This window comes from Zea mays, chromosome 1, assembly GCF_902167145.1.
Source record: "Zea mays cultivar B73 chromosome 1, Zm-B73-REFERENCE-NAM-5.0, whole genome shotgun sequence".
Taxonomy (NCBI): Eukaryota; Viridiplantae; Streptophyta; class Magnoliopsida; order Poales; family Poaceae; genus Zea; species Zea mays.
In genome coordinates, this window is record NC_050096.1 from 277,220,585 (window position 1) to 277,248,399 (window position 27,815).

Genomic DNA, 27,815 nt, shown 5'->3' on the forward strand with positions numbered 1-27,815 from the left:
GTCGTGGGCTGAGTCTTCTCCAACACACTCCAAGGTCCTCCCCTGCGGCGCGGGGGCTGGGTCCCACACGTCATGCAAACCGGCTCAGAGCGGAAGAAGCCAAACCGTCGTGCACGGTGCGCACAACCGCCCAGCGGTTACAAGTGACCCTCCACTTTTGCCCAGACCAACGGGCGAAAGGGGCGGGCAGCCATGCATGCGGCATGCAACCGCGCCAAGTGGGCGCGCTTCTCCGACTCCCAACATGCCCACCATGGAGGCCCAGGCCCACGCGTCATGCAACTGGCGCGCCGAATGCTTCGTGCATGCAACTGCACCTCCACTTGCGCCACCACCGCGCCTCCTCGACTGCGGAACCAGTACCGCGACTCGAGGCGACCCAGCGCACGACCCAGCAGCGCCAGCCTGGCGCGGCGGTCAGTGCGGCCAAAAATGGGTCGGCAGTAATGACGGTGGCAGGCGGGCAGGAGCAGCAATCACGTCGTCAGCCAAGCTCACGTCCCATCCGGGGGCAGCGAGAGAACCCTCTCTCACGGCATGAAGACAACGCGCCCGTGTTTCGTTCCTCGAACGGCTCGCGCACGCGCAACGGTCGCCCCGCGAACCACTCGCCCCGTCGCATTAACTCCGCGGCGGGACAGGCGGCGCCTCTGGCAAGGGAAGCAGGCGACGCTTCGCCTTCGCCATAATGACCGTGTCAAAAAAGGTACGTCGCGTGTTTCGATTTCGTATCCTTTTCCTTTTTCCTCTTTCTCTCTCTTGCAACAGGGACCGGGAAAGGGGGATACCCCGAAAAGGATCCTTCCCCGTGAAGGAACCAGGCTCCGAGCCTCCTTACTGATCAGAGGTTCGAAGGCTGGCCTCCCGGAAGGGTTCGACAGCCGCCTCAGATCGCGCGGTCCCTACACCCACTACTGGTCAGAGGTTCGAAGGTCGGCCCCTCGGAAGGGTTCCACGGCCGCCTCAGGCTACTCGGGCTCCGCGCCCATTACTGATCAGGGGTTCGAAGGCTGGCCCCCGAAGGGTTCACAGCCGCCTCAGACGCCGAGCGAGGGATGACCATGGGTACGTTCGATACATAACCAAGGCTCGGGCTGCGCTCCCGAGGTACCCTAGGACATTTCCGAGACCAGCGGGAACGATCTTGTAACGGAATCCCATCAGAGGGAGGTATCGAGCCCTCGGACCCCGTCGCCAGGGGACCGGGTCCGGCAGATCACCCGCAGGTACTTTTGGGCGTGCCTCTGGGCCCCTAGCCGACCCCTAACGAACGGGGCACGGACGTCCACTCGGATTACCCGCTTGCAGCTCACCGGAGACACCATGTTCGGCGCCCATCGAGGGCAACATGGCGCTTTCCCCCCCCTCCTCCTTGCGGAAAGGCGACGCAGGGGCGTATGTAAAAAAGCCGAGTCTGTCCCTGATCGCCCTCTCGCCCTGTGCAGAGGCTCGGGGGCTGCTCTCGCAAACCCGGCTTCGGCCGAACCGTTGACAGCGTCAACATACCAGCCCGAGAACTTGGGACCCGACCGTACACCCGGGCTACGGCCAGCTCGCATGAGGGAACAACCAGACCAACCGAAGCATTACGCAAGGCATTAAGACCTCGAAGGAGTGAAACCACTCCTCCGAGGCCTCGGGGGCTACACCCGGCGGGTGCGCTCGCGCGCACCCACCGGAAAAACGCAACCGAGAAAGGCTGGTCCCCTTGCAAAAAAGTGCGACGAAAGCCTCCAAGCGAGTGCTAACACTCCCTTCGAGGCTCGGGGGCTACTGTCGGGGACCATAATTAGGGGTACCCTCAAGGCTCCTATTTCTCAGCTGGTAACCCCCATCAGCATAAAGCTGCAAAGGCCTGATGGGTGCGATTAAGTCAGGGATCAGTCCATTCGAGCGACTCGATCACGCCTCGCCCAAGCCTAGCCTCGGACAAGGGCAGCCGACCCCGGAGGATTTCCGTCTCGCCCGAGGCCCCCCTCCAGCGGCGAACATATTTCCGGCTCGCCCGAGGCCCTGCCTTCGCTAAGAAGCAACCCTGACTAAATCGCCGCACCGACCGACCAAATCGCAGGAGCATTTAATGCAAAGGTGGCCTGACACCTTTATCCTGACGCGCGCCCCCCGGCCGGCAGAGCCGAAGTGACCGCCGTCACTTCGCCGCTCCACTGACCGGCCTGACAGAAGGACAGCGCCGCCTGCGCCACTCCGACTGCGGTGCCACTTGACAGAGTGAGACTGACAAGCAGTCAGGCCCTGCCGAAGGCACCATAGGAAGCTCCGCTTTGCCCGACCCAGGGCTCGGACTCGGGCTCAGCCCCGGAAGACGGCGAACTCCGCTCCGCCCGACCCAGGGCTCGGACTCGGGCTAAGTCCCGGAAGACGGCGAACTCCGCTCCGCCCGACCCAGGGCTCGGACTCGGGCTAAGTCCCGGAAGACGGCGAACTCCGCTCCGCCTGACCCAGGGCTCGGACTCGGGCTAAGTCCCGGAAGACGGCGAACTCCGCTCCACCCGACCCAGGGCTCGGACTTGGGCTCAGCCCTAGAAGACGACGAACTCCGCCTCGCCCGACCTAGGGGCTCAGACTCGACCTCGACCACGGAAGACAGACTCGACCTCGGCTTCGGAGGAGCTTCCACATCGCCCAACCTAGGGCGCAGACCAGCCACGTCAACAGGAGGCGCCATCATCACCCTACCCCGAGCTGACTCGGGCCGCAGGGAACAAGACCGGCGTCCCATCTGGCTAGCTCCGCCAGATAGGCAATGATGGCGCCCCGCGTACTCTGTGACGACGGTGGCTCTCAGCCCCCTTACGGAAGCAAGAGGACGTCAGCAAGCACTCAACCGCTCCGACAGCTGTCCCTCCGCCAGGCTCCATCGCTCCTCCGACGGCCACGACATCACACCAGCTGGGTGCCAAAATCTCTCCGTCTGCCACAACGGCATGTACTTAGGGCGCTAGCTCTCCTCCGCTAGACACGTAGCACTCCGCTACACCCCCCATTGTACACCTGGATCCTCTCCTTACGCCTATAAAAGGAAGGACCAGGGCCCTCTTAGAGAGGGTTGGCCGCGCGGGGACGAGGACGGGATAGGCGCTCGCTTGAAGCCGCTCGCTCCCTCTCCCGCGTGGACGCTTGTAACCCCCTACTGCAAGCGCACCCGACCTGGGCGCGGGACGAACACGAAGGCCGCGGGATTCCCACCTCTCTCACGCCGGTCTCCGGCCGCCTCGCTCTCCCTCCTTCGCGCTCGCCCTCGCGCTGGACCCATCTGGGCTGGGGCACGTGGCGACACTCACTCGTCGGCCCAGGGACCCCGGTATCGAAACGCCGACAATAAAATAATACTTTGCACGACCATTCACACACGGTCTCCTAAAGATGGCATTAAAGTGGCAGTGAAACGAGCAGCCCGGCGCTTCTTCACACGGCAAGAGTATTCTTTTCAAGCTCAGAAAATACATATGTCCTGCTCGGTATTTTTGCAGTACCCTGAAACCACTGTATCACGAAATGGTGCACAGTAAGCAGCCGTAGCCCACGGCCTTGCAAGAACACAGCCGAGCAGAGACTACCTATAGCTGAGTTGAGTTGTAGACAGCCGTTGTGCAGTACCCTCAAACCAGCAAGATCTTGATTAATAATTAGCCCTAATTGCACGGCTTCATCAGTGTCTCCGTTACCATGAAACAATTATGAGCAGAGACTATCTATCAAGTGTAGGTACCCGTTACACTTGATAGATCCGTTGGTGCACAGGTCGTCGAGTCTCTTTTTTCGTCGATGCACAGGTCGTCAAGAACAAGCAGTATATATATAAATATATGCATTTATGCAACCAAAGAGTCATGTGTGCAAAATGAATCTGTGAGGTCGTCAGAGCAGATGCGATGAATGTCAAATGAAGAGCAACAATTATTCGCCCTAGCTATCCTCCTAGACCTAGCTCGTCGTCCTTCAGAACCGCCCATTGACCCGTCCCAATCCCAGCAAAGGAGACCTTTCAGAAGATAGCATAGCAAGTTAGCAACGCGTTGCAGATAGTCAGAGATGGCTGTAAAGTCTACTGCATATTTTAACTCGCACACATGCGGCCACTCGTGTTTGTTGGTGGAGAGAGGGGGGAAATTCATTTTAGATGTGTTTGGTTTGTAGAGTCACTCTATGCCTCATGAGATGATGCATCATAAGTTCATTCCATCAATTTTGGTGGAATCAACCCACTCCTCATTTATATACTAATTATTAGCTTATGAGGAATGAGGTGATGATGAATCAACTTATTCTATTCCACAAATCAAATAAAAAAGTGAGGAGTGAGAAAGAGATGAATCACTTTAATCCTCAAACCAAACACACTATTTGTACTCGAAGACCGAGTATATATAGGTTGAGAAGAACTCCGATTTGCTTGATCAGCACTTCCTTTCTTCAAGGAGATGCTAATGCAACTTTGAGTTGTGTCTAAACGGGGAAAAGACAACTGGTACGGTGGTCGTCCGAGCATAAAAAAAACCCTATGTGGCTCAAACTGTAGGAGCAAGCGTACAACGACGACCACGCAGAAGCAAAATGATGCGTTGACTGTGAGAAACATTTGCTTGGTCAGCGCAATTTACTTTCCCAAGAAGCAAATAAAAAAACATAGGGGCGAAGCATTGTTTAAGCCATCGCTTTTAGAACGTACTAGGCTAGGCTTGGAGACAACCATTTCAGCTGTCAAGTCTGACCTAACCTCTTGTTTAGCTAGCGATCGCTAACAAAGGGTTGACATGCTACTTTTTTCACGTCTTGATATTATATCTAACCGATTCGAGGCCGGTAGCAAATAAATATCGTTGGCCGTGTGAATGCAGACTCGAGAAAAATTCAAAACGACTAAAGCATGCCAAGGACGTGTTTGTACAGTTAATTTACTTATGAAACTAAAAATCAAATAGCATCTATTTCTTTCTTTCTTTCTTCTGCCCACCAGTCCATCTATAAAAAACACAAAGACTGAGTTAGACCGGGTTTTTTTTTGTCTACTTATATACAACCTATCATGAACCTAGTTCAGGTTTGGTACATGGTACACCGTTTTTTTTTTACTGGTTCAAAATCACTGTACCGCTTTTATACCCAAAAAATAGAAAATGATGGAGTTCAACAGATGATGGGGTTCAATTATTGTCAGTGCTACTAGTCCATTAACCCGTGCTCTCGCGAGGACTAGAATTTAGAAGATACGTATAAGCATGGTAATGTTTATTAATTCTTTCATATAAGACATTTTGACTTTTCTAGATATATTGTTTTACTATACATCTAGATATTACATGGTGGCTCTTGTTGTAGCATTTATCTTATGAAGTCATGAATTTATTTATTTTTATTGGCTAATTGAGATTTCCCCTCTTCTTAAGTATGTTAACGATCTTGTGCTTATAGAAATCTTGGTTAGTTTGGAAACTTAAATCTCTATCGGGATTGGATTTTTCCTTCTCAATCCTTTCTAATTTTAAAGGGGTTTTGATTTTCCAAATTAGACGTAAACAAAGATAAACCTACATGCCTCTGGTTTTCATCGTGTAAGAGTATCTCGAACAGTGCCCTAACTTGAAATATAGGGCACAACACATAAAAAAATAGATCCATCAGTATCTTATTTTACAATTTTTTTATTAAAAAAATATAGGTCCCGCCATCAAGTGACCCGAATATACTACACCCCAGGCTAGTGTCATATCCTTGTTTTCTACAACATTCTCAGCATTTTCTTTTCTAATAATATAATTTACTTTGTAAAGTATATGATATAGAGCTTAGCTGTTGGAGCGCAATTTTTTTAAAGCCCTAACCACTTAAAACGATGTAGTATTTTAATTTTTGGGACGCTATTTTAAGTTAGAGATACTCTAAACTATTGGATGAGCAGGTACTTCGTAAGTACACCCACTGCCTTCTTATTAGCTCAAGATCAAAAATCAATCCACGAATCTGCATCCTCCTAAGTCCTAACCCCGGTCCCGCAGAAAAATCAAGGGTATGTTTGGTTTGTGGCTAACTGTGCCACACTTTGCGTAAGGTTAGTCGTTCGAATTGAAGAACTAACCTTAGGCAGAAAAGTTAGACAAAGTGTGGCAAGTTAGGTAGTAAACCAAACAGACCCCAAGTCACAAGATACTGATTGCTACTACCAATGTACGGCTACCCCTGTCCTATTTTAGTCTCCACTATCGGTCTGATTAGTTGCTCACACCATCTTATCTTGTATCATTGCATGCGTTGACTTTATTTGAAATTATGTTTGGTTGATTGTATGTGTGAGTCACAGCTTGTATGGGTGAATACAAAATAAGTCATTTTAATATTATTAACCTGCATCTATCTATACGATCAAAATTATCGTATCTGGCTGGTGAGGAGGACGTCAGCTTGTACATAGACACGCAACCATCCAAACAAGTTGTATATAAAAAATACAATATATAGTGTTTTCCCTGCTAGGCGATACCACTTTGCCACTGCGTCTGCAAGGGTGCTCGGTGCAGCGGAGCGCTGACGCACTGTACCCCTGGCGCTGTAGAAGAGCGGAACCGGCCGGGGTGGTAGTTCCGGTGCCGATGCTATTGCACATGCCAGCCAGGCACACCACGCAGATTCGCGGCGTACGGAGCCAGCTGCGGAGCATCCCAAAAAAAAAAACCCCAAGGGAGACGTGCCGTGCAGACGAGAAATGGTGCGCGTGTACAACGCCACCAGAATTGCTTTTTATAAAGGTGGTAACACAGTAGTGGCGGTAGCGGTACCGCCGGCAGCACAGGCACAGCAGAGCAGAGCAGTACGTGCCTTTCCGTCCTTTGGGTTCCTGGCCTGGGTGTACGCATTTTTGCGTGCATTGCCGCCATCACCATGACCCAGCTTCCGCGAAATTTTGGATGATGCCACGTTGGCTGGCACGACACGATGCCCGCACGGAAAGCCACTACAGTGGCCACCACTAGTACGCGGTGTACCGACCGCACCGGCGTACCGAACGTTCGTACAGTACAGGCGACATACAGTTATTATACGCATTGAATTGAAGGGTCACAATGATTCTCTCTCTCTTCTTCCTCCTCCTGAGGCTGGTGCCAGTGCGGGCGGCAGCGCGGGCGAGAAGAGGCCACGGGCGATAGGCGGGCGAGAGGTCGGCGCCGGGCGATGGCGCTGGCGCTCAGCGAGAGCGGGCGATATCGCCTCGCTCTCGCCCGCGCTGGAGCGCCCGCCCGGGCGAGAGGCAGGCGAGAGGGAGGCGAGAGAGAGGCGAGGCACTGGCGGGGCGAGAGCGCGGGCGAGAGCGACGTGGCGCGATCTGACTGGTCCACGTGTCGCGATCTGATTGGTCCACGTGTGCTAGCCGTTGCAACTAGCCGTTTTTGACCGTTTGGAGTCCAAAAAATTACAAAAAATTACAAATTTCATCCCCAATCCCTCTATATATATCCCTACCCGAGTGGAGCTCATTTCACACACCATTTCATCTCATTTCTCTCTTCCAAACTCGCCTTTTCTACTCATCTTCACGTCATGTCTTCCTCGAGCACAAACTCAAGTGAAGAAGCCGAAGGGGGAATGTGCAATGCATTGCAAGCAGCCATGGAGGAGGCTATGCTCAACCTCAATGAAGAGTCGTCGAGCAGGCCCAAGCGTCGTCGACGCTACATCAATCGTGATCGTGAGTCTGCCCATGATCGGCTTCATCAAGACTACTTCGCCGATGACTGTGTGTATCCTCCAAATTACTTTCGGCACAGGTATCGCATGAGGCGACAACTTTTTTTGAGTATTATGCTTAGATTAGGTGAATACTCTCCGTATTTCACCCAAAGAGAAGATGCTCTGGGTCGACTCAGGCTCTCTCCCCTACAAAAGTGCACCGCAGCTCTGCGCTTGTTAGCCTATGGATCCGCTGCAGATTCGATAGATGAGTACTTAAAGCTAGCTAGATCAACTACATTAGAGTGTCTAGAGAAGTTTTGTGAGGGTATCATTCATTGTTATGAGGAGGAGTTCTGTCGTCGACCAAATGTCGCGGATATTCAGCGTCTACTAGCAAAAGCAGAAGAGCGTGGCTTTCCAGGCATGCTAGGAAGTATCGATTGTATGCATTGGCAGTGGAGGAATTGTCCGGTCGCCCATGCCGGTCAATTCACAAGGGGGGATATCAAACATCCCACCATCATCTTAGAAGCTGTTGCATCGTATGATCGGTGGATCTGGCAACCCCGAGCCTAGCAGCTAGGATTCAAATGGACAACGAGATGACGGACACATCGATGTATACACAACTACTAAATGATTTGGTTGAACATGTATGGGGACATAATAATCATTAGATTTATGTAATTTTCTATTAATTATTATGTATTTTTAAATCGTCATGTAATTTTATTTTAATTATTACGTAATTTGTAATTTTTAATTCAATAAAAATATTATGTTGTGTGTTTTCTGAGCGTTGAAATAAATCCGCGTGAATTACTTAATTCTGAAATAGAAAAGCTGATGTGGCTATAGCCTGAGGCTGTAGCCTGCTGCAGCCTGTGCACTGGAGCAGCAGAGGCGAGAGTGGAGGCGAGAGCTGACGTGGCAGGGGCGAGAGAGAGGCTGTGCACTGGACTCAGCCTGATAAAGAGAAGAGAAGCCCCTAGGCTGAAGCTCATTGGTGACGGAGGTCGCGCCCGCGCAAGAGCTCGCCCGCAGTGCGGGTGCGGCTGTGCTGTGTGTAGAGTGTAGACCACCGAGGCCGCGGGCCTGCCGTGAAACCGCTCGAGGCGCGGCCGACATGGATGGATTTCGCAGCGCCAGTGACAGCGCCGACGAAGGTCCTCGTCGGAGCCCAAGTCGAGGGCCACCGGCCGGGGAAGGCGTGGCGGCAGATGGACGTGCCTCTCTTTCACGCGGCTGCGGCTGTTCGTTGTTTTCCACCTATTGAGTAGCTTTCAACCCTTGTAAATAAAACTAAAATAAGGCTTAACAGTCCAATTAAAAGCGGGCTCGGGCGCCTTTTTGCCTGTTCATCAAATCAGGAGCGGGGAAACACACACAGACGGCCACACAGGCACCTGAGCAGCAGGCTGGTGAGATCAGAATTCGGATGATGTCCGAAGTCCAATCCGCAGCCTGTACCTTTTTGGTACGAGGGCTTGATTGCTGATGATCACTTCAAGTTCAAGCATCTACTACTACTACAATACGTACTACTCTACACATCATGCGCATCTCGAGACACTTGATTGGCTTTCGGCGATGACAAGGAGAAGGACGGAGCAACAAGCAAGCAGCACAGGACCGAGCGGAAATCTGATTGAAAACGCCAGCGATTACGGGTGGAAAAAATCGGACGAGCAGGCCGACGGCGAGTCGGCGTGGGAGGAAAGCTGAAAGCGACGCGCGCCGTCCGATTCCAGCCAAACCCGATAGGTCGAAGAAAGACCCTGCCGGTGCGGTGGTGCGGCTGTAGGATCAGACGACTGGGACAGTGAGGCAGCGGTTGCCAGGGTCCAGGACCAACTGAGGAGTGAAGAGTGACTTGACTGATGGGTGATGGCTGCGGAAGGGTCGCCGTCGCTCGTCTCGCTGTTCGTGGGCCTAGCTGTCCGTGTTTCCCTGCCGCGGCGGGACTGCGCCGCCCCGTCCAGTTGCCTCGTCGACCTTGACGGGTTAGATGTGCGCGGCGCGCATCACCTCGACACCTCACGTCGAGTTTTTTTTGTTTTTGTTTTTGTTTTTGTTTTGTGATTATAAAGGCGATCGATGGTCAACAGCGGTTGTCATGCAGTTTTGCTTCTCTTCTCCTTCGCCTTTTGACTTTTGAGGTATGATGACACGATGGTTCATGCAATGGACACAAGTACAGCACTGCACGCGTGCGTCCAAGTATGAACAAAATCATGCAGGCGGAGCATGGATACATGGAGAGAAAAAAAATCAGTTATACCTCCCTAGCTCACGAAAATTAACTTGTCCTCCCTTAATTCTACAATCGGAAATAGCTCCACCACGTCTCTCGAACCCGGCTACTATTGTTTTTTAATTTATTGTTTAGGCTGAATCTTTAGGAAGTCATAAACTAATAATAAAAACTATTGTGTTCTGCACATTAAATACTTTAGTATAACTTTTTTTATCATAGTTTCAGATCTATGATTTTCTCTAATGAATTTATAACCACAGTTTCTTAGATCTAATTATGATTAAAAAATTATAATAAATTAATAATTGTATGTTAGAGATGTAAAATTTATGCTCATTTAATGTATGATTCAACGAGTATGATTTTTTTTACTACATCTCAAGCATACAGTGGCCCATCAGCAGTGATGGATCGTTAATGGGCTCCGTCCAACTTTCATGCTCGTGCGGACGACGGTGAGCAGGTGATGCTCACGGAAGAATATGGAAAATGTCACATTATTAGATGGTTTTGCTGATAGTTTTCCTGATATAGCGTCACATGAGAGAATATAATTAGACTAAGGGTCTGTTTGGTTCCTTTATAGTATGTTTGGTTTGATGAATGAGCTAGTACATTATTTTTCTCGCTCCTCACTTTTTTGTTTGGTTTGTGGAATGAATTGAGCTAGTACCAAATTTGAGGAATAGACCTATGATGCACCACCTCATTTTGAAAGAAGTGATTCCTTAAACCAATTACTCCTTAGTTTAGGGACTAAAGTTTAGTTGGAGGACTAAATATTAGTCTCTACCTTGTTTAGTTTTATAGACTAAAAGTATTCAAAACGTATTAAATGACTCATAAGAACACCAAAATGCACATTAACATTCTTCTGATATTAGTGCAACTGAAATAAATGAGAGTCAAAAGGGGAATTAATACGATCTAGTCTCTTTTAGTCACTTTTGAGGGACTATAAACTAAAGCCGTTTAGTCTCTGTTTTAGTCCCACTGTTTAGCAATTTAGGGACTAAATAAGACTAAAATGTAGTGACTAATCTTTAGTCTCTTAAACCAAACGGGCCTAAGTTATAAGTTTACATAGGTACATCAGAGTATAAATGCTTTTGAAAAATATGAAAATATTCATGACATATTTAAATATTTCTTAGACGAAAAATGTGCCGAGCCATATTTACCAGGCCTGCTCCCACGTTAGGAAGGCCTGCTCCCAAGTGGTTTAGAAGCACACAGACATTTACTAGCTCGGCGTCATGATCTATGGCGCCGAGCCGTGTTACATCGGTGCTATGACTAATGGCGTCGAGCAAATAGCCAAAAACGACATTAAGTCGTTCGGAAGTCTAAATCTGATTTTTTCGAAAAAGGGATAAATTGCAACAAAAAACGGTTTGGATTCTTAGCGTCTCAGTCACGCTGCAGTTCGCCAACATCTTCACCAAGTTCGTCGAGTGCTTTTACCAGTTTCGATCTAGTCTCAACATCTGTACAAGATATAGTTGAGATTGCCGGGGTGTTAGACTCCCGTTAGGGTTTTGGGCCAGTTTCTATTTAATTACCTATATACCCCTCTGGGTCATGGGCTTGGCCCAATTACTTTGCTTATATATGCACTCCCAACCATAATTAGGGTTAGGGTTTCACTACTTCCAATATGCACTACTACACATAAGGAAGAAGATGTTAGTTTGAAAGATCAAGTAGTACCTAGAAAAAATATATATTTTAGTATTTAGGATCAATGCTATATATAGGCAGGAATATTGATGAAGATGGTAGTTATATAATCAAAACAAGGTGTATGAAGTGATGTCAAGTATCTGGTGTTGTTATATTGTATGGTGCATAATGTTGGTTTTAAAAAGATAATATGATCAACACATAAGTGTTGAAAAAATGTGTATGTTACATTGAATTTATGAATACACCTTTATGAATACGAAAGAAGTGACCGTGTTCAAAATGATGATACATATGAGAGACTAGGAATAACATAATTAGAAAAAAAAATGTTCAACACAGATGAAGATGGTTTAAACATGTCTAACCAACGAAGACCTCTAGAAACACCGGTACATAGTAAGATCCTAAGGTGATAGCAATGGAAAGAAAAATAGAAAAAAAAAGTCAAAGTTGACATGGATGAGACGTTAAAAGAAGACTTAAAACGATAAAATATACTTAAAGGTTTAGCCTTAAATAGAAGTGCGTAAAAAACAGGCATTCATATGCATCATGCATGCCAGCTATCTATATGTTTGCATCTTGCTTGACTTATAGTTTCTGTTGGATCTCTAAGCTATCGTGACTTCTTTGAGATCAGACTAAAATGTTCTGTTGTTTTGCTTTCATTCTACACTGCTATTTGTGGTTGCTGTTGGATGGAGGAGATTTATTTCATTTAGCCAATCAGTTGGGTTCATGATGCCCAGATGCCTGGGTGTACAGCCATACAAGACTTCGGAGAATGAAGCAAACTACGCTGTTACGCTGGTCTATTTTACACGTACAGAAAACTATAGATAATGAAGCACTACAATCCGGTTATGAAAACATGCTACTGACACGCTTATGCGTTTCAGAAAACACAGCAACAAAAACCCTTATAAAACTATTGGCACGAGCAAGAAACTACCAACATGAAATTCTACTGCGAGACACTGGTCTGAAGTGGCAAAGCACTTTCAACTTCAGCTTTGTTTGCTTCCGCGGATCTCTCTGCAACAGCCTTCGACATCCCAAACATCTGACCCATCCATGGAAAACAGAAATCTTGAGCACCAAATGCATGACAACCGCAGAAAGAGCAAAACGAAAAACAATTCTCTGTATAATAGTGCAACTGACCTTCTGAATTGTCTTCTTAAAGCAGGTCTTGTGCTCATCCATAGAGGCATGAATGAACTCATCCATGTGGTCTTTCAGATCTTCAAGGAAGGTAGCATCATCTGTTTTCTTCTTCCGGCATGATGCCATAGCGGGATTTTTGGGGACAGATGGTGCTGGAGCTTCTGTCTGACCATTGCTTGACGCCATCTTAAGACTGGACCAAGACCAAGAGCCAAAAGAAAGAAAGAAAACATGTAAGGGATCTGGTGAAAGAGAGCCGAGGAAAGCCCATGCTTAGCAACAAATTCACACATCTCATCAGAAATAAGATTGGGAGAATGCAACGATAAATTACAAGGAAGCTTTCAACCCACTAAAGGATAGTAAAACATATTAGTTAAAACACAGAAACAAGAACAGAGCTATGAAGTTCCAATTTCCAAACACATTAGCGACATCAAGATACAAAACAACCATCAATTGTTAACAAAACTGCAATCCATCAACCTTTATGCAATGAATGAACATAAATACTAGCATTACAACGACTAAATGTAAATGAAGAAGGTTGACCTTATGCTTGATCAGCACCAGATCAAGCTAGAAACAACAGCAGCATATATAATTGCACGATTCTGAAATCTGAAAGTGGCGAAGCACATAAAATGCATCAAGTCATCTGACTGTAAGCTAATACTACATGTTCATCCTGTTCCAGACAGTTGCCCCTCACGGATGAGAATGAGAATCTAGTTTGCTATTGATTTACCATTCCAATAAACACGAGCTATCGGTGTGTATAATCTAATCCAATCCAACACAAGATATTAGTGTTTATGACCCAATCCAATCTAAACATAAGGAAATGCAAGGATCCGCCCAAGGTGCTCTATCACTATTCACTCCACAGGAATTTCTACGAACAGCTGGCGTGTGCCCACACAGCAAAGGCAATCGCTGTCTTTCAAACAAGCAAAGGCAATCGCGGCTCCAGCCCACGTTAGCCGCGGCCGCACCGGTGCGTGCGCCCTCCCGACTCTACTCTGGACGGGGGAACAAACGGTACGGATTGATGGATCGATTGATAGATCGGGGGGATTCCTCTTACCTTAGCAGGCTGACGGACTCGTGGGAGAGGAGAGCGCGCGCGTGATGCCGTCACGATGACGGAGAAGGGAAGAAGGGTTGCAGGCGGTGGAAGACGAATTGGCGATCGGAACGGGAGAGGAGCCCTCAGTCTGGTCTTGTTTTTTTTGTTTTTCCTTGTGCCGTCGGAAACAAACGGAATTGGCTAACGGGGGGCGCCTCTGGTTTTCTTTCTTGGAGCGTGGGAAAGAAGGAAAGATCTCGCACCACCAGGCCAGGGACGAGTCAGAAGGATTAGAGTGAGACGATGGTTTGATTTTTGTATAAAAAATAGTTAAGAAATTATATGATATAATTCTGAGTTTTTAGACTATAAATACAGTTAATAGACATGATGTATAAAGAGACATATAGACTGTTTTTTATATATTTTTTAAATAGCCCCTGTAGACCTCTTAGAAAGCGTCTGTTTGTTTCGGTTTTTTTAAGACGAGCTTTTTTGAGAATCTAGCAGCTAGGAGAATCTAGTGGTGAGAAAAATTTAAGTATCATATGAATTATGTATGGAGGAAGAATAAGAGGTTTATAAGATTTAGAATCTACGAAGTGACGGGCTTCTTCTATCACGATGATTCGACCGACTGTGTGTTCACGTTGATTTTTTATGTTTTTTCATTAAAGCGATTTTTTTATAAAAGTGGACTGAAAAATTAGGCGTTTGACAGTCCACAACAGCTTCTGACGACCAGAATAAGCAAAAAACTAAAGTAGGCCCTAGATGAGGTTGCCACATACAGGTGCCGGTGCAACACGAGGCCATGTTCAAAAGACTATATGTTTTATATTTAGTTCAAACTTTGTAAGACCTGTCGGTGTTTTGGGTCCGACCGCACACCCGGGGTTGCCCCTCAAGGTGTTTTTAGGAGTAGGACGGTGTCGCCGACTGTAGCTAAATGGTTCGTGCCAGATGCACGAGGAACAATGGACAGTGTTTACAGGTTCGGGCCGCTTTGAAATGCGTAACACCCTACGTCCTGGCGAGTATGCTTTGTGTATGGGTTACAAGGTAGCTCGTAGAGAGTTGAGGTGGATGGCTGAGTAATAATGGGATCGATCGTTCTGAAGGGGTGCCCCCTAGGCCTTATATATTCGACCGTGGGACAATACATGTGGATATGATAACAATGTGCACCTAAAGGATAGTGAACCGTTTTAGTCTATCTTCCTATGATTCTGCCGACTTATCCTCGCCTGGTTCCGTCGTACGGGGCTCCAGCGCGGGAAAGTCGGATCTTCTGTTGCGGTCGTTTGCTCAACGCTGTGGGGCCATCCGGGCTTGCTCCAACCCGGCCTTATGTCGATCTGCTTCACTGGTCGTTCCTCCCCAGGCCCATGAAGGAGTGGCCTTACAATTTATTGGGCCCTTGGACCTTCCGTGAGGTCTTTTATCCTTCTAGTGGACCCGGGGGATATCTGTCCCCCACAAGCCCCCGATCTTCGGGCTGATTTTGAAATAATCAGCCCAAAGATCCTAGGTCCAGCTTTCAGTCTTTGTTTATGACAAGAAATGCTTTCCAAGCAGTCTGGCAAAACGATTTTTTATTGTCTCCTCCTGCTTTGATCACTCGTAAACTAGAGCCTTGTTTCATGCTTGTGCCTTAGAAGTCGGCATTTCATATTGTAGGACCCTGAACTTCATTGGGTGCACCGGAGGTGCACCCAATGGGTGTAGCCCCCGAGCTTCGAGTGGATTTTGAAAAATAATCCACTCGAAGGTCTTCATCAGAAATCTTGCCTTCAGTCTTGCCTTATGCCTCAGAAACTGCGTTGCTTTCTCTTGAAATGGTGAATCATTGGGTGCACCGGAGGTGCACCCAATGGGTGTAGCCCCCGAGCTTCGAGTGGATTTTTGAAGATAATCCACTCGAAGGTCTTCATTTCGTGTCTTTTTGCTGAGGGTCATCTTTTCTTTTTTCGGGTGCCTTAGAAGTCGACATTATGACATCCATATTATGCTTTTAAAGGTCAACATTATGTCATCAATATTATGCTTCAGAGGTCAGCATGTATTTTGTCTTTTGCAGCCGAGTTCGTGATCCGCCCATATCTTGCTAGGTGGTGCAATTTATTTGCTCTGCGACTGATTGGACATTTGATGGACGTTCCCTGGCTAGTCTTCACATCGCTTCTGTCGGTCAGATTTTGTACTTCACCGACTATATTTGGCTTTCCTTTGATCCTTACTGATATCTCATTTTTGTTTTGAGATATTCATTGCATACCCTGCACGGATGTGACAGTTTTGAAAAATATACTGATAATTCCTGGACGTCCCCCCAATGGGTGTGGGCAAGGGACGGCTTGGTACGCCGAGTGTTTTAGTCGGCTGCTTCTGAGTAGTAATGTGATGTGACGGCGGGCGTAATCATATCATCCGCGTTGTTGACTGGAGTCCCAATGGGTGTTGCGTTGCGTGAAACGGCGTCAGCCGCCTGACGTGTCTTCAGACGGGTTGAAGTGTGTATTGAATGCTTCGCGACTGTTCAGTGACCGTGGTTGGAGGTGAGCGGTTGCCTTCTTCTTCTATAAATAGTGTCTTTGCCTCTCTGGTTTTTTCACATCTCTTGTTGTTCTCCGCGGCTTGCTTTCTTCCTCTCCTTGCATTTCCACCATGGGCAGGAACAACAAACGCAAGAGCGAGCCGACTCCTCTATCAGAGGACTTTGGCGACTCGGAATACTCATAGGAGGAGTTCTCCTCTGAGTCCGAGGGGTCTCTAGCTCCTGTCTCTCCCCCAGCGTCGTCCGATGACTCGGACGACTCTCAGGGGATTGCCGCGGAGGTCTGGACTTACATCCGGGCCGTCGAGCGCTCCGGGCTCGAGGGCTCGGATGAGTCGGAGTACTCCTTGGACGAGGAGGACTCGCCCGAGGAGGACGGCGAAGGTGACGACGACGACGACGGAGGCGGCAGGGGCGGCAACGGCGGCAGCAGGGGCGGCCACGACGGCAGCAGGGGCGGCGACGACGGCAGCAGCAGGGGCAGCGATGGCGGCAGCAGCAGGGGCAGCGGCGGCGGCGGCAGCAGCAAGGGCAGCAACAAGGCTAGTGGCTAGATGCCACTGGTTTTTGGATATTAGTATATATTAGAAGTAGTATAGTGAAATAATGTAGTAGTATTAGTAGTGTAGAGTAGTATAGTGTAGCGTAGTAGTAGTAGTAGTAGTAGTAGTAGTAGTAGTAGGGAAGTATCAACTCATAATGAGTTGATTTGCAAGTACTGTTACTTCCCTTAATGAAGAATGACTTTGTCTCCTCCTGTACCAATTACTTTGCTTCGTAGTAAGTCGATCTCTTATTTGTGAAGTTGATTCATTCGGAATAGTAACTAAATAACTCGGACATCATATCGCCGCTTCAGGGGTGATGGCCGAGCTATTATTGTCGATATTTACGCATTTAAAATAGAGTCCGAGTGATGACGAAACCATGTCAGCGTCGGAATAACTGTTGACCACGTCGGCGCTCTTAGATATGACAACCGAGTGACCTGTGACAACGCCAGCGTTTTTTAGAGATAACCACCGAGCGACTGAGGACATTGTCGGCGCTTTAGAGATAGCCGCCGAGCGACTGAAGACACCGTCGGCGCTTTAGAGATAGCCGCCGAGCGACTGGAGACATCGTTGACGCTTTAGAGGTAACCGCCGAGCGACTGAAGACATCGTCGACACTTTAGAGATAAATGTCGAGCGACTGGTGATAACGTTGGTTTTTTAGAAATAACAGCCGAGTTAAAACGGGCCGTGTCGGACACTTTGAGGATAATAGCCGAGTGACGATGTGGCACACCGGGGTTTTAGAAGTAGCCGCCGGGTGACGACGTGGCACGCCGGTGTTTTTAGAAGTAACTGATGGGTGCTGACTGGGCGCTTTTGGAGACGGTATCTGACTCGGGAATATCCTGCATATACTGCGCTTTCAGTCGCCTCTGCTTTCCGTGCCCTAGTTCTTGCTTTCCTGCCTCCAGATCCTCTCTGCAATTCGGCTCTCGCTCTGTTCGCCAGTAGAGTTGAGATGGCGCCCAAGAGAAAGGGCTCGAGTTCATCCGCTGCGGTGATTCCCCCCATCGACCCCAACAGCCAGTTGCCTTTCGCAGGTAACCATATGTCTGTTGTCTCCGAGCCTGACCTTCTCCACCTTGTGTCCATCGGGGTCCTTCCCCCGAGGGAACTTTGTTCTTGGCGGATTTGTCACGGGGTCACTGTCCCGACAGAGGATACCCATGAATCCGTGATTTACGTTCCTTTTCTTCTCCGTGGTCTTGCTCTCCCCATTTCTCCCTTTTTCCGCGGCCTCCTTGATTTCTATCGCCTTAACTTGACCCATCAGAATCCCAATTCTATTCTGCAAATTTCCATTTACGTTCATTTGTGCGAGGCTTTCCTTGGCGTCCTGCCACATTTTGGACTATGGAAGTATCTGTATCACTGTCGCCCTGGAATGGTCGGGGGGCAGCATCAGCTGGTTGGGGGTGCTAGTTTAGAGATGCGTCGTGGGAGGAAGTCTGATTATCTTGAAATCCCTCTCAAGGACAGTATTAAGGGATGGCGCTTGGAGTGGTTTATCGTTGAGAACCACGGAAATTCTCTCCCCCCACGGTCGGGGAGACAGCCGGACGTTCGTACTCCGAGTTGGACCGAGTCCCCCACAGATCAGGAGGTGGTTGAGGCTGGGGCTTTGCTAGCTGAAGTTGGACTACTGAAGGAGAGGGGTCTGACTGCAGAGGCTGTGGTTGCTGATTTTGTTTTCAAGAACATTCAGCCGTTGAAGGACAGGGCTTACCCGGCTTATCTGTACAGAGGCCTAGCTGACTCGACTCGGGTTACCAACAGAAGGATTCCCTCTGTAGACTTGGTGAACCGACTTGAGATGATTCTTAGAGGCAAGGTATCAAATGTTGGTGCCCTAGTGGCATAATCAGCCTGGAACCTACCTCCTCCCAAGGCCTTCACTCTTTCTGTGTCGAATCCACCTGTCGCTGATGGCAGTTTGGGCCTTAGAGTGCGACCCTCTGCTGAAGAAGTTAGCGCCTTAGTTGCCTCGCTCGGGGAAATTCTTGATGATGAACGGCAGGTCCACTTTGAGGTGCCTTTGGATCCCAGTGATGCAGAGATAAGTGCTATGCTCGATATGCTGGCTGAGGACTCTTCTGATGCTGCTCCTGCTAGGACATTGGTGGTGACGCCTCTCCCAGAAGCTGGTATAACCTCGGATATTCAGAAGCCTGTCAGTGTTCGCCCAAGACGCCCTTCCCAAGCTAATCAACTTGTTCCTCCTGCTGATGAGCAGAAAAAGAAAAAGAGACGTCTCCAGCGAGTATCTAGTTTGGATCGGGATGTTGGTCCTTCGGTTCCTGCTGCTGAAGAAGTGCTTGTTCCTAAATTTACTGACGCTGACCCCAATGGGGGTGCTCCACCTGCTGCTGACCCAATGGGTGTGCTCCACCTGCCGCTGACCCCAATGGGTGTGTTGCTGATGAAAATGACGAGGAGGAAGAAGATGAGGTACCTTTGACTCGGAAGAACAGTCGGCAGTATGTCGCCAGTGGGGAAAGTAGTGGAGTTCCTTCTCCTGCTTTGTCTGCCCTCATTGGTCTACAAGAATTTTCCCTGGCAAACTTTGATCAGACTCTTGAAGATATGGTTCCAGAAGACCTGTTATCAGAGCCAGCGGATGATGGTGTGATGGAGGTTTGTGCTGATGTGCTCGACGCCGGGTTGGGATCGTCCCGGGCAGCGTCCCGCGCCTCATCGACCTTAGAGCGCGGTCTTGAGGGTCAGGAAACTGACTTGGATCGTCTTGCTCCCATGGAAGTAATTGAGGGACCCTCAGCCTTAGAGGCGGCTACCGCAGGGAACTTGGTCCTCAAGGATGGTGCTGACACTTGCCCAGCCCCCGAGGATGTTGTCGGGGATGACTCGGCTCGGGCGGGAGACGCGAGCCACTGCCCAGCCCCCGAGGGTACTGCCGGGGATGATCCGGCTCAAGTGGGTAGCGCAAACTATAGCCCAGCCCCCGAGGGTGTCCGAGCGGGGTCTCCCTCTTGTACTTCTATGGATGTTCACGCAAGATCTTCTCCACGCTCCGGTTGCATGGTGGTAGCCCAAGCTTTGGGCCAGGGAGTCGCTTTAGAGGCTAACGTTCTCGCTGACCAAGCTTTGGGCTCTGTTGATGGTGCCGAGTTGGTCCCTGCTGGTTCATTGCAAGCTGCTTCGGGTGGCGACCTTATGCCAGGTCATCAATTGATCTCTCACGATTTGGGAGTCCCTTCGTTCTTCTCCAATCTCCAGGTACTGTGATATATTCTGGCCTGACTTTTACACCATACGAACTGCTATCAACACGCACATCTGTTCTCCCTATTAGGCATTGGTGGACGGGATGGCTAGTCAGCTGAGGTTGCAAGGTGCTTCTGTTCCAGAAGGAGCTTCATCTCTGGCACGTTGGAATCCGGTGTTGCTCCAACATCATGTCTCTGATTTGGAGGCGACGAATGCTGGTTAGTACTCTTTTGCTTCTCTTTGTCTATCTTATTGAACTGTTTTACATTTTAACTCTTTTTGCTTGATTGTCTCTTGCTAGATATGGCTCGACAGATTTCCATTCTTGAAGAAAAACATTCTCAAGGTCAGGCTGAACTGGTCCAGCGGTGTTCTGATTTTGAGGAAAAGTATTCTCAAAGCCAGACTGAGCTGGCTCAGGTCTCTGCTGCTCTAAATGACGCTAAGACGCTGAACTCTACTCTTCGCGCTCAGCTTGATTCTGAAAAGGTGACTTATGAAACTGTGCCTTGTATTGCTGTGTTCTTATTGATTGCATGATGTTTGAAGGAGTTGATTCTTGTTTGCAGGAAGAAAAAAGTGCCCTTGTTGCTTCTCGCGACAATCTTGACAGACTGTATCGTGATTCCAGCAACTCGTTGACCATCCTAGAGAGGAGTCATCGCTTCACCATGGAGGAGTTAGACAATCATCGCTGTAAGCTGCAGGAATCCGCGGATGATGTGATCCGTCTCAGGCAGTTGATATCGGCTAAGGATGCTGCTATCAAAGAACTCCGTGCTTCCAAGAAGTCCATCGCCCAAGAGCTAGAGACCGCTCAATTGGCTGTCAAAGTTGCTGAAGAAACTTCCATTACTCTGAGGGCCCAGCGCGACAGAGCCATGGATAAAGCCATTCGCGCGGGGCGAATCTTGATGAGGAGACCCGGCGTGGTTGTTCCTGAAGATATAAGGGCTGACGTGAACGCTGCTCCTGATTCCTCAAGTCGCCCTTCTTCGTCGGTTGCTCCTGAGAAAGAAATTGCGAAATAGAGAAATATTTCGCGTGCTTTGAGCACGCGGTTAGCATGATCGAATATTTGTTAGAGGACACCAATTCAGCATTTGAATGATATTGTTACTCTCCTATTGTTTTAGAATTCGACAGTACGTAAATTTGCAGTAGTAAAATGCTATGTGGTGGTTTTGAAACTTGTTTACGGGATATAGAAGTCACCCCTATATGAGTATTCGTAAGCATGCGAAATCGCCTTAAGTCGTTGCTGACTTAAATCGATTGCTTTTGTTGGTAGGGCATAGTGGTCACCCTGAGTTAAGTAAGCGTGAGCATGTTGCACCGTCTCAAGTCGTTGCCGACTTAAGCCGATTGCTCCGTTGGCAGGGCATAGTGGTCACCCTAAGTTAAGTAAGCGTGAGCATGTTGCACCGTCTCAAGTCGTTGCCGACTTAAGCCGATTGCTCCGTTGGCAGGGCATAGTGGTCGCCCCGAGTTAAGTAAGCGCGAGCATGTTGCACCGCCTTAAGTCGTTGCCGACTCAAGCCGATTGCTTCGTTGACAGGGCATAGTGGTCGCCCCGAGTTAAGTAAGCGCGAGCATGTTGCACCGCCTTAAGTCGTTGCCGACTCAAGCCGATTGCTCCGTTAGCAGGGCATAGTGGTCACCCCGAGTTAAGTAAGCGCGAGCATGTTGCACCGCTTTAAGTCGTTGCCAACTTAAGCCGATTGCTCCGTTAGCAGGGCATAGTGGTCACCCCGAGTTAAGTAAGCGCGAGCATGTTGCACTGCCTTAAGTCGTTGCCGACTTAAGCCGATTGCTCCGTTAGCAGGGCATAGTGGTCACCCTGAGTTAAGTAAGCGTGAGCATGTTGCACCGTCTCAAGTCGTTGCCGACTTAAGGCGATTGCTCTGTTAGCAGGGCATAGTGGTCACCCTGAGTTAAGTAAGCGCGAGCATGTTGCACCGCCTTAAGTCGTTGCCGACTTAAGCCGATTGCTATGTTAGCAAGGCATAGTGGTCACCCTGAGTTAAGTAAGCGTGAGCATGTTGCACCGTCTCAAGTCGTTGCCGACTTAAGCCGATTGCTCCGTTGGCAGGGCATAGTGGTCACCCCGAGTTAAGTAAGAATGCAAGTCAATCATGAACAATCTGAGTATTCTTGAAGCCTTTTTTATTGATGATATATTTCCCACTTTACAGAGTACATCGTCGTCCCGATAGCTTTTGAAATACAGCTAGGGATAAAACTTCCTGAGGTGTTCTATATTCCAGGAGTTCCCAATTTCTGTGCCGTCCATTTGAGTGAGATGATATGATCCCGGCCGAGTGACTTCTGCTACTATGAATGGTCCTTCCCATAAGGGCGATAACTTGTGTCGTCCCTCCCCCGTTAGAATTCGGCGGAGGACGAGATCTCCTGCTGAAAAGGATCGTTGTCGCACGACCTTGTCGTGATAGCGTCTCAGAGTCAGCTGGTACCGTGCCGATTGAATTACTGTGTTCAGTCGCTCTTCTTCGAGTACATCGACATCTTCCAGCCTGGTTGTTTCGGCCTCTGTTATGCTTTCAAAGATCAACCTTGGCGCCCCAAACTTGAGATCAGCAGGCAGTACTGCCTCTGACCCATAGACCATGAAGAAAGGAGTGTTTCCATGCAGAGCTCGGCTAGGTTGGGTTCTTAGGCTCCAAACGACGTAGGGCAATTCCCTTATCCACTTTCCTGCGAACTTTTCATTTTTATCGAAAACCTTTTTCCTGAGTGCCTCCAATATCATCCCGTTAGCTCGTTCAACCTGCCCGTTGGCTCTCGGGTGTGCTACCGAAGCATACTTGACCTGAATGCTTTTTTGCTCGCAGAAATCAAAGAACTCTGAACTTGTGAAGTTGGATCCCAGGTCGGTTATGATACTGTTCGGTATTCCGAACCTGAATATTATGTCTTGTATGAATTCCACGGCTTTAGCTGAGGTCAAAGAAGCAATGGGTTTGAACTCTATCTATTTAGTGAATTTGTCGATTGCTACCAGTACATGAGTGTATCCTCCTTGAGCTTTCTTGAAAGGCCCAATCATATCTAGCCCCCAGCATGCAAAGGGCCAAGTCACCGGTATGGTCTGCAGTTGCTGTGCTGGTAGATGTTGTTGCTTTGACAAGTACTGGCAAGCTTCGCACCTCCGAACTAACTCGACTGCATCACTTTTCGTTGTTGGCCAATAGAATCCCGACCTGAAGACTTTCCCGACTAGTGTCTTGGACGCTGCGTGTATTCCACATTGTCCAGGATGGACCTCGCCTAGAGTCGCTTCCCAGTAGACGATAGAATGCATTTCATGAAGATGCCTGATGCGCCCCTTCTGTATAGTGTCTCCCCAATGAGTGTGTAGTGAGCTGACTGTCTAGCGATGCGCTCGGCTGCAATTTTATCATCTGGTTCCTCTTCATTCTTGATATATCTGATGATCGGCCTTCTCCAGTCATCAGAGCCTGACTCTGGTTGATTCACGATATTACATTCTTCTGCCTGATCCATTGAGATGCTTGGTAGTAGTATTTCTTGTACAAAGACTCCAGGTGGGACCTGAGTTCGACTGGATCCTAGCTTGGACAATACGTCGGCTGCCGTGTTTCGATCTCTTTCTACATGATGAAATTCCAGGCCTTCAAATTTATCTTCTAGTTTTCGGACGGCAGTGCAGTATTTTCCCATTGAATCATTCGAACAGTCCCATTCTTTGTTTATCTGGCTTATGACTACCAAAGAATCTCCGTATACCATTAGTCTATTGATGCCTAATGATATGGCGATGTTTAGTCCATGGATCAGAGCTTCATACTCGGCTGCATTGTTGGAGACTGGAAATAACAACTGGAGGGCATATTTGAGGTGCTCGCCTCCAGGTGCGATGAAGAGAATTCCCGCGCCTGCTCCCTGCAGCTTCAGCGAGCCATCAAAATACATCCGCCATACTTCTGCAGTTTCTGGGTTCTCTGGTACTTGTTGTTCAGTCCATTCTGATACGAAGTCAACCAATGCTTGGGTTTTAATGGCAGTGCGAGGTCGAAATTCGATGTCGTGAGATCCCAGTTCGCAGGCCCACTTGGCTATTCGACCAATGACTTCCTTGTTGTGAAGGATGTCCCCTATCGGAAAACCAGTGACTACTATGACTTTGTGGTCATCAAAGTAGTGACGTAGCTTGCGGGCAGTTAGAAGTACTGCGTATAATAGCTTCTGAACTTGAGGATACTTTTTCTTCGAGGGACCCAGAACTTCACTGATGAAATAAACAGGATGTTGCACTGGGTAGGCATGTCCTTCTTCTGCTCGCTCGACTACCAACGCGGTGCTTATCACGTGAGTCGTGCAAGAGATATACAACAGCAGATCTTCAGCTGGTTGAGTTGATGTGGCTCGCCGTGGTGGTTTCAGTACTGGTGGGGTTGTCAAGAATTTCTTCAGTGCATCTAGGGCTTCCTGTGCTTCTGAAGTCCACTGAAACTTGTCCACTTTCTTGAGTAGCTTGTAAAATGGTAAACCTTTTCTCCCAGCCTGGATATAAATCTGCTCAGGGCTGCCATACATCTGGTAAGTCGCTGAACCTTCTTTTGTGATTGTGGAGCTTCCATTTTCATGATAGCTTCAATCTTATCTGGATTAGCTTCGATTCCCCGGTGGCTAACAATAAATCCGAGTAGTTTCCCTGCTGGTACCTCAAAGACACATTTTTCGGGATTAAGCTTCCATCGATATCGCCGTAGACTGTTGAAAACCAGCTGTAAGTCTTCGATGAAGTTTTCCGAGTTCTCTGTTTTGATTACCACGTCATCCACGTAGGCTTCCACACGCTTCCCCCAGTGATCGGCTAAGCATGTTTGAATGGCTCTCTGATAAGTCGCTCCAGCGTTTTTGAGGCCAAACGACATGGTGGTATAGCAGAAAGCACCGAATGGAGTGATGAACGCTGTTTTTTCCTCGTCTTCCTTTGCCAAACTGATCTGATGGTATCCGGAATAGCAGTCCAGAAAAGACAGCACAGAACATCCAGCGGTGGAGTCTACCACCTGATCTATCCTAGGGAGCCCGAAGGGATCCTTTGGACAATGTTTGTTGAGATCTGTATAGTCGACGTACATGCGCCAATCCACTTTATTCTTTTTGAGTACAAGAACAGGGTTGGCTAACCACTCGGGATGTAACACCTCTCTAATAAACCCAGCCGCGACCAAGCGAGCCAACTCGGCGCGAATGGCCTCTCTTTTGTCGGGCGTGAAGCGACGTAGTTTTTGTCGGATCGGCCTTGCCTGGGGGTAGACCTTCAGTTTGTGCTCGGCCAGTTCTCTCGGGACTCCCGGCATATCCGCAGGTTGCCATGCGAATACGTCTCGGTTGTCTTGCAGAAACCGGACGAGCGCGCCTTCCTATTTATCGTCCAGGCTGGAGCTGATGATGGCAGTCTTGTGTTCATTAGCAAACCCCAGGTTGATCCTTTTAGTTTCTTCAGTCGGCCGCATAGAGGCCGCGGCTTGAGCTTCGTTCGCCGGTGCTGTAAGGTCTTCCTCAGGCTTAGAGTTCGCCTGCGCTGAAGAGGTCGCCGACGATTTGATGGTGAGGGCCGCTTGGATGGCCACTCGGAAACATTCTGCGGCGCCTTGGAAGTCAGCGCGCACAGTTATGATTCCTTGTGGTCCTAGCATCTTTAGTATCATGTACGTGTAATGCGGGATGGCCATGAATTTTGCCAATCCCGGCCTCCCGATGATGGCGTTGTACCTGCAGTCGAAGTTTGCCACCTCGAACCTCAGGAACTCGGTTCTGTAGTTCTCCGGAGTTCCGAAGGTGACGGGCATGTAGATGTGGCCCAGCGGGTATTCCCCTTCAGTCGGCACGATGCCGAAGAAAGGCGTGTCTGACTCGCGGAGCTCTTTGAGGTGAACTCCCAAGCCTTGGAGTGTCCGGGGGAAGGTGACGTTGATGCTGCTCCCTCCGTCCACTAACACCTTCTTCACCCTGCTCTCTCGGATCACCGGATCGACGAGGAGCGGGTACTTGCCTGGGTGGTCGAAGTTGAGCCATTGATCTGCCCGAGTGAAGGTGATCGGGTGCTCCGACCACCGGTACGGAGCGGGAGGACCGGTGGTCGCCACCAATATCTGGCGATCGTTGAGCTTTTGTTGTCTTATGTTCTCCTGCGATCCGTGTCCACCGAAGATGACGTTGACCTCCCTGTCAACGCGTGGGAAGGCTCCTCCTTCCCCCTCCTCCTGTTGTTGGGGTTGTCGTGGTTCTTCTGGTCCTCCCCGTGGCGGAGGAGGAGGTAGAGGTTGGAAGGGTCGGCCGTGTCCGATGGAATGCTTGAAGTCCCTGTAGTTCCGCAGGGTGTGGCGCATGTCCTTGTGGTACGGGCACTGGGCGTCGAGGATGTCGTCCAGCATGCGCTCGCCTCCGCGAGGTCCACCCCGGGCATGAGAGGCAGGTGGTCCGGCGGCGTGCACCTCTTCGTGAGGTCTTTTCTCCCAGCGTTTGTCAGGTTGCTGGTTCGCGTCGCGTCGTGGCGCTGCCGGTGCGGGCTTCGCTCCCCCGATGAGGTCCTGAGCTCGCTCGTCGGCGGTGATGTAGAGGTCGGCTTCCCGGAACAGCTGCTCGGAGGTAGTCGGCGCTTTCTGCAGTATGGCTCGGACGAAGGCCGAGTCATTGGATCCTCTGTAGAAGTCCTCGATCACGGCCGCCTCCGTGACCTCGGGGATACGATTTCTCATGGTCTGGAACCTTTTGAGGTATGACCGGAGAGTTTCGTCCCCCCGGCGCTTGATGGATTTGAGGTCCCATGGTTGCGCTGGTTTGTCGGAGAGGGACTGAAAGTTGGCGGTGAAGCGTCGACTGAAGTCGCTCCAGTCGTCGATGCAGTGTCGAGGTAGATGTCGCAGCCATTGTAGTGCGTCTTGCCCGAGGACAATGGGTAAGTACGCAGTCATCACGTCCTTGGATGCTCCGGCGGCTCGGGCGGCAATGGTGTAGACGACCAGCCAGCCTCCTGGATTCTGCTTAGGTTCATATTTGTTGACATTGGATACCTTGAAGTTAGGGGGCCACTGAATGGCCCTAAGGCGTGGAGTAAGGGCTGTCACTCCACACGTGTCCTCCTGTCGTCGGGGATGATGTCTGTCCCGGGGAGGGGAGTAGTTGTTGTGATTCCTCGACCGTCCCCGGGTAGTACCGCCAATCGAGGCCGTTGCTGACTCGGTTCTGGTTGCCTGACTCCGAGCTGGGACGCCATGTTCCCTGTCGTACTCCTCCTGGCGGCGGATCTCGTTCTCATGTCGTCGTTCACGCGAAGCGTTGATGGAGCTTCGCGCGTCCCGACGACTGTTGATGGCGTGTCGTAGATCGTTCGGCGGGTGAGCGAGTAGTAGAAGATGGTTGGCTGCCTGGGTGAACAGTCGTCGATAGCCCTCGGCGTCGGGAGTCCGAGGGAGTCCATCAGCTATCTGAGCTAGTACCCCTCCGACTTCACTCGGCGTGTTCATGGCTCGGGCGAAGTCGGGATTCAGGTTGCGCCCGAAGAGTGGATTTTCCCGGCGCTGTCTCGCGTCTTGCTCGGCTTGTTCCTGAGCTCGT

General features: G+C 49.5%; 1 protein-coding gene across 1 annotated transcript; it reads right to left on the reverse strand.

Annotated features, from left to right (window-relative positions):
- Positions 1 to 12,317: 12,317 nt before the first annotated feature.
- On the reverse strand, positions 12,318 to 14,001 carry LOC100275193 (uncharacterized). Its single transcript, NM_001149342.1, has 3 exons — positions 13,884 to 14,001; positions 12,794 to 12,989; positions 12,318 to 12,692 (listed from the first exon to the last, which is right to left on the reverse strand). The coding sequence occupies exons 2-3, from the start codon at positions 12,980 to 12,982 to the stop codon at positions 12,594 to 12,596; spliced, it is 288 nt and encodes a 95-aa protein (NP_001142814.1). The 5' UTR covers positions 12,983 to 12,989; positions 13,884 to 14,001; the 3' UTR covers positions 12,318 to 12,593.
- Positions 14,002 to 27,815: the final 13,814 nt, after the last annotated feature.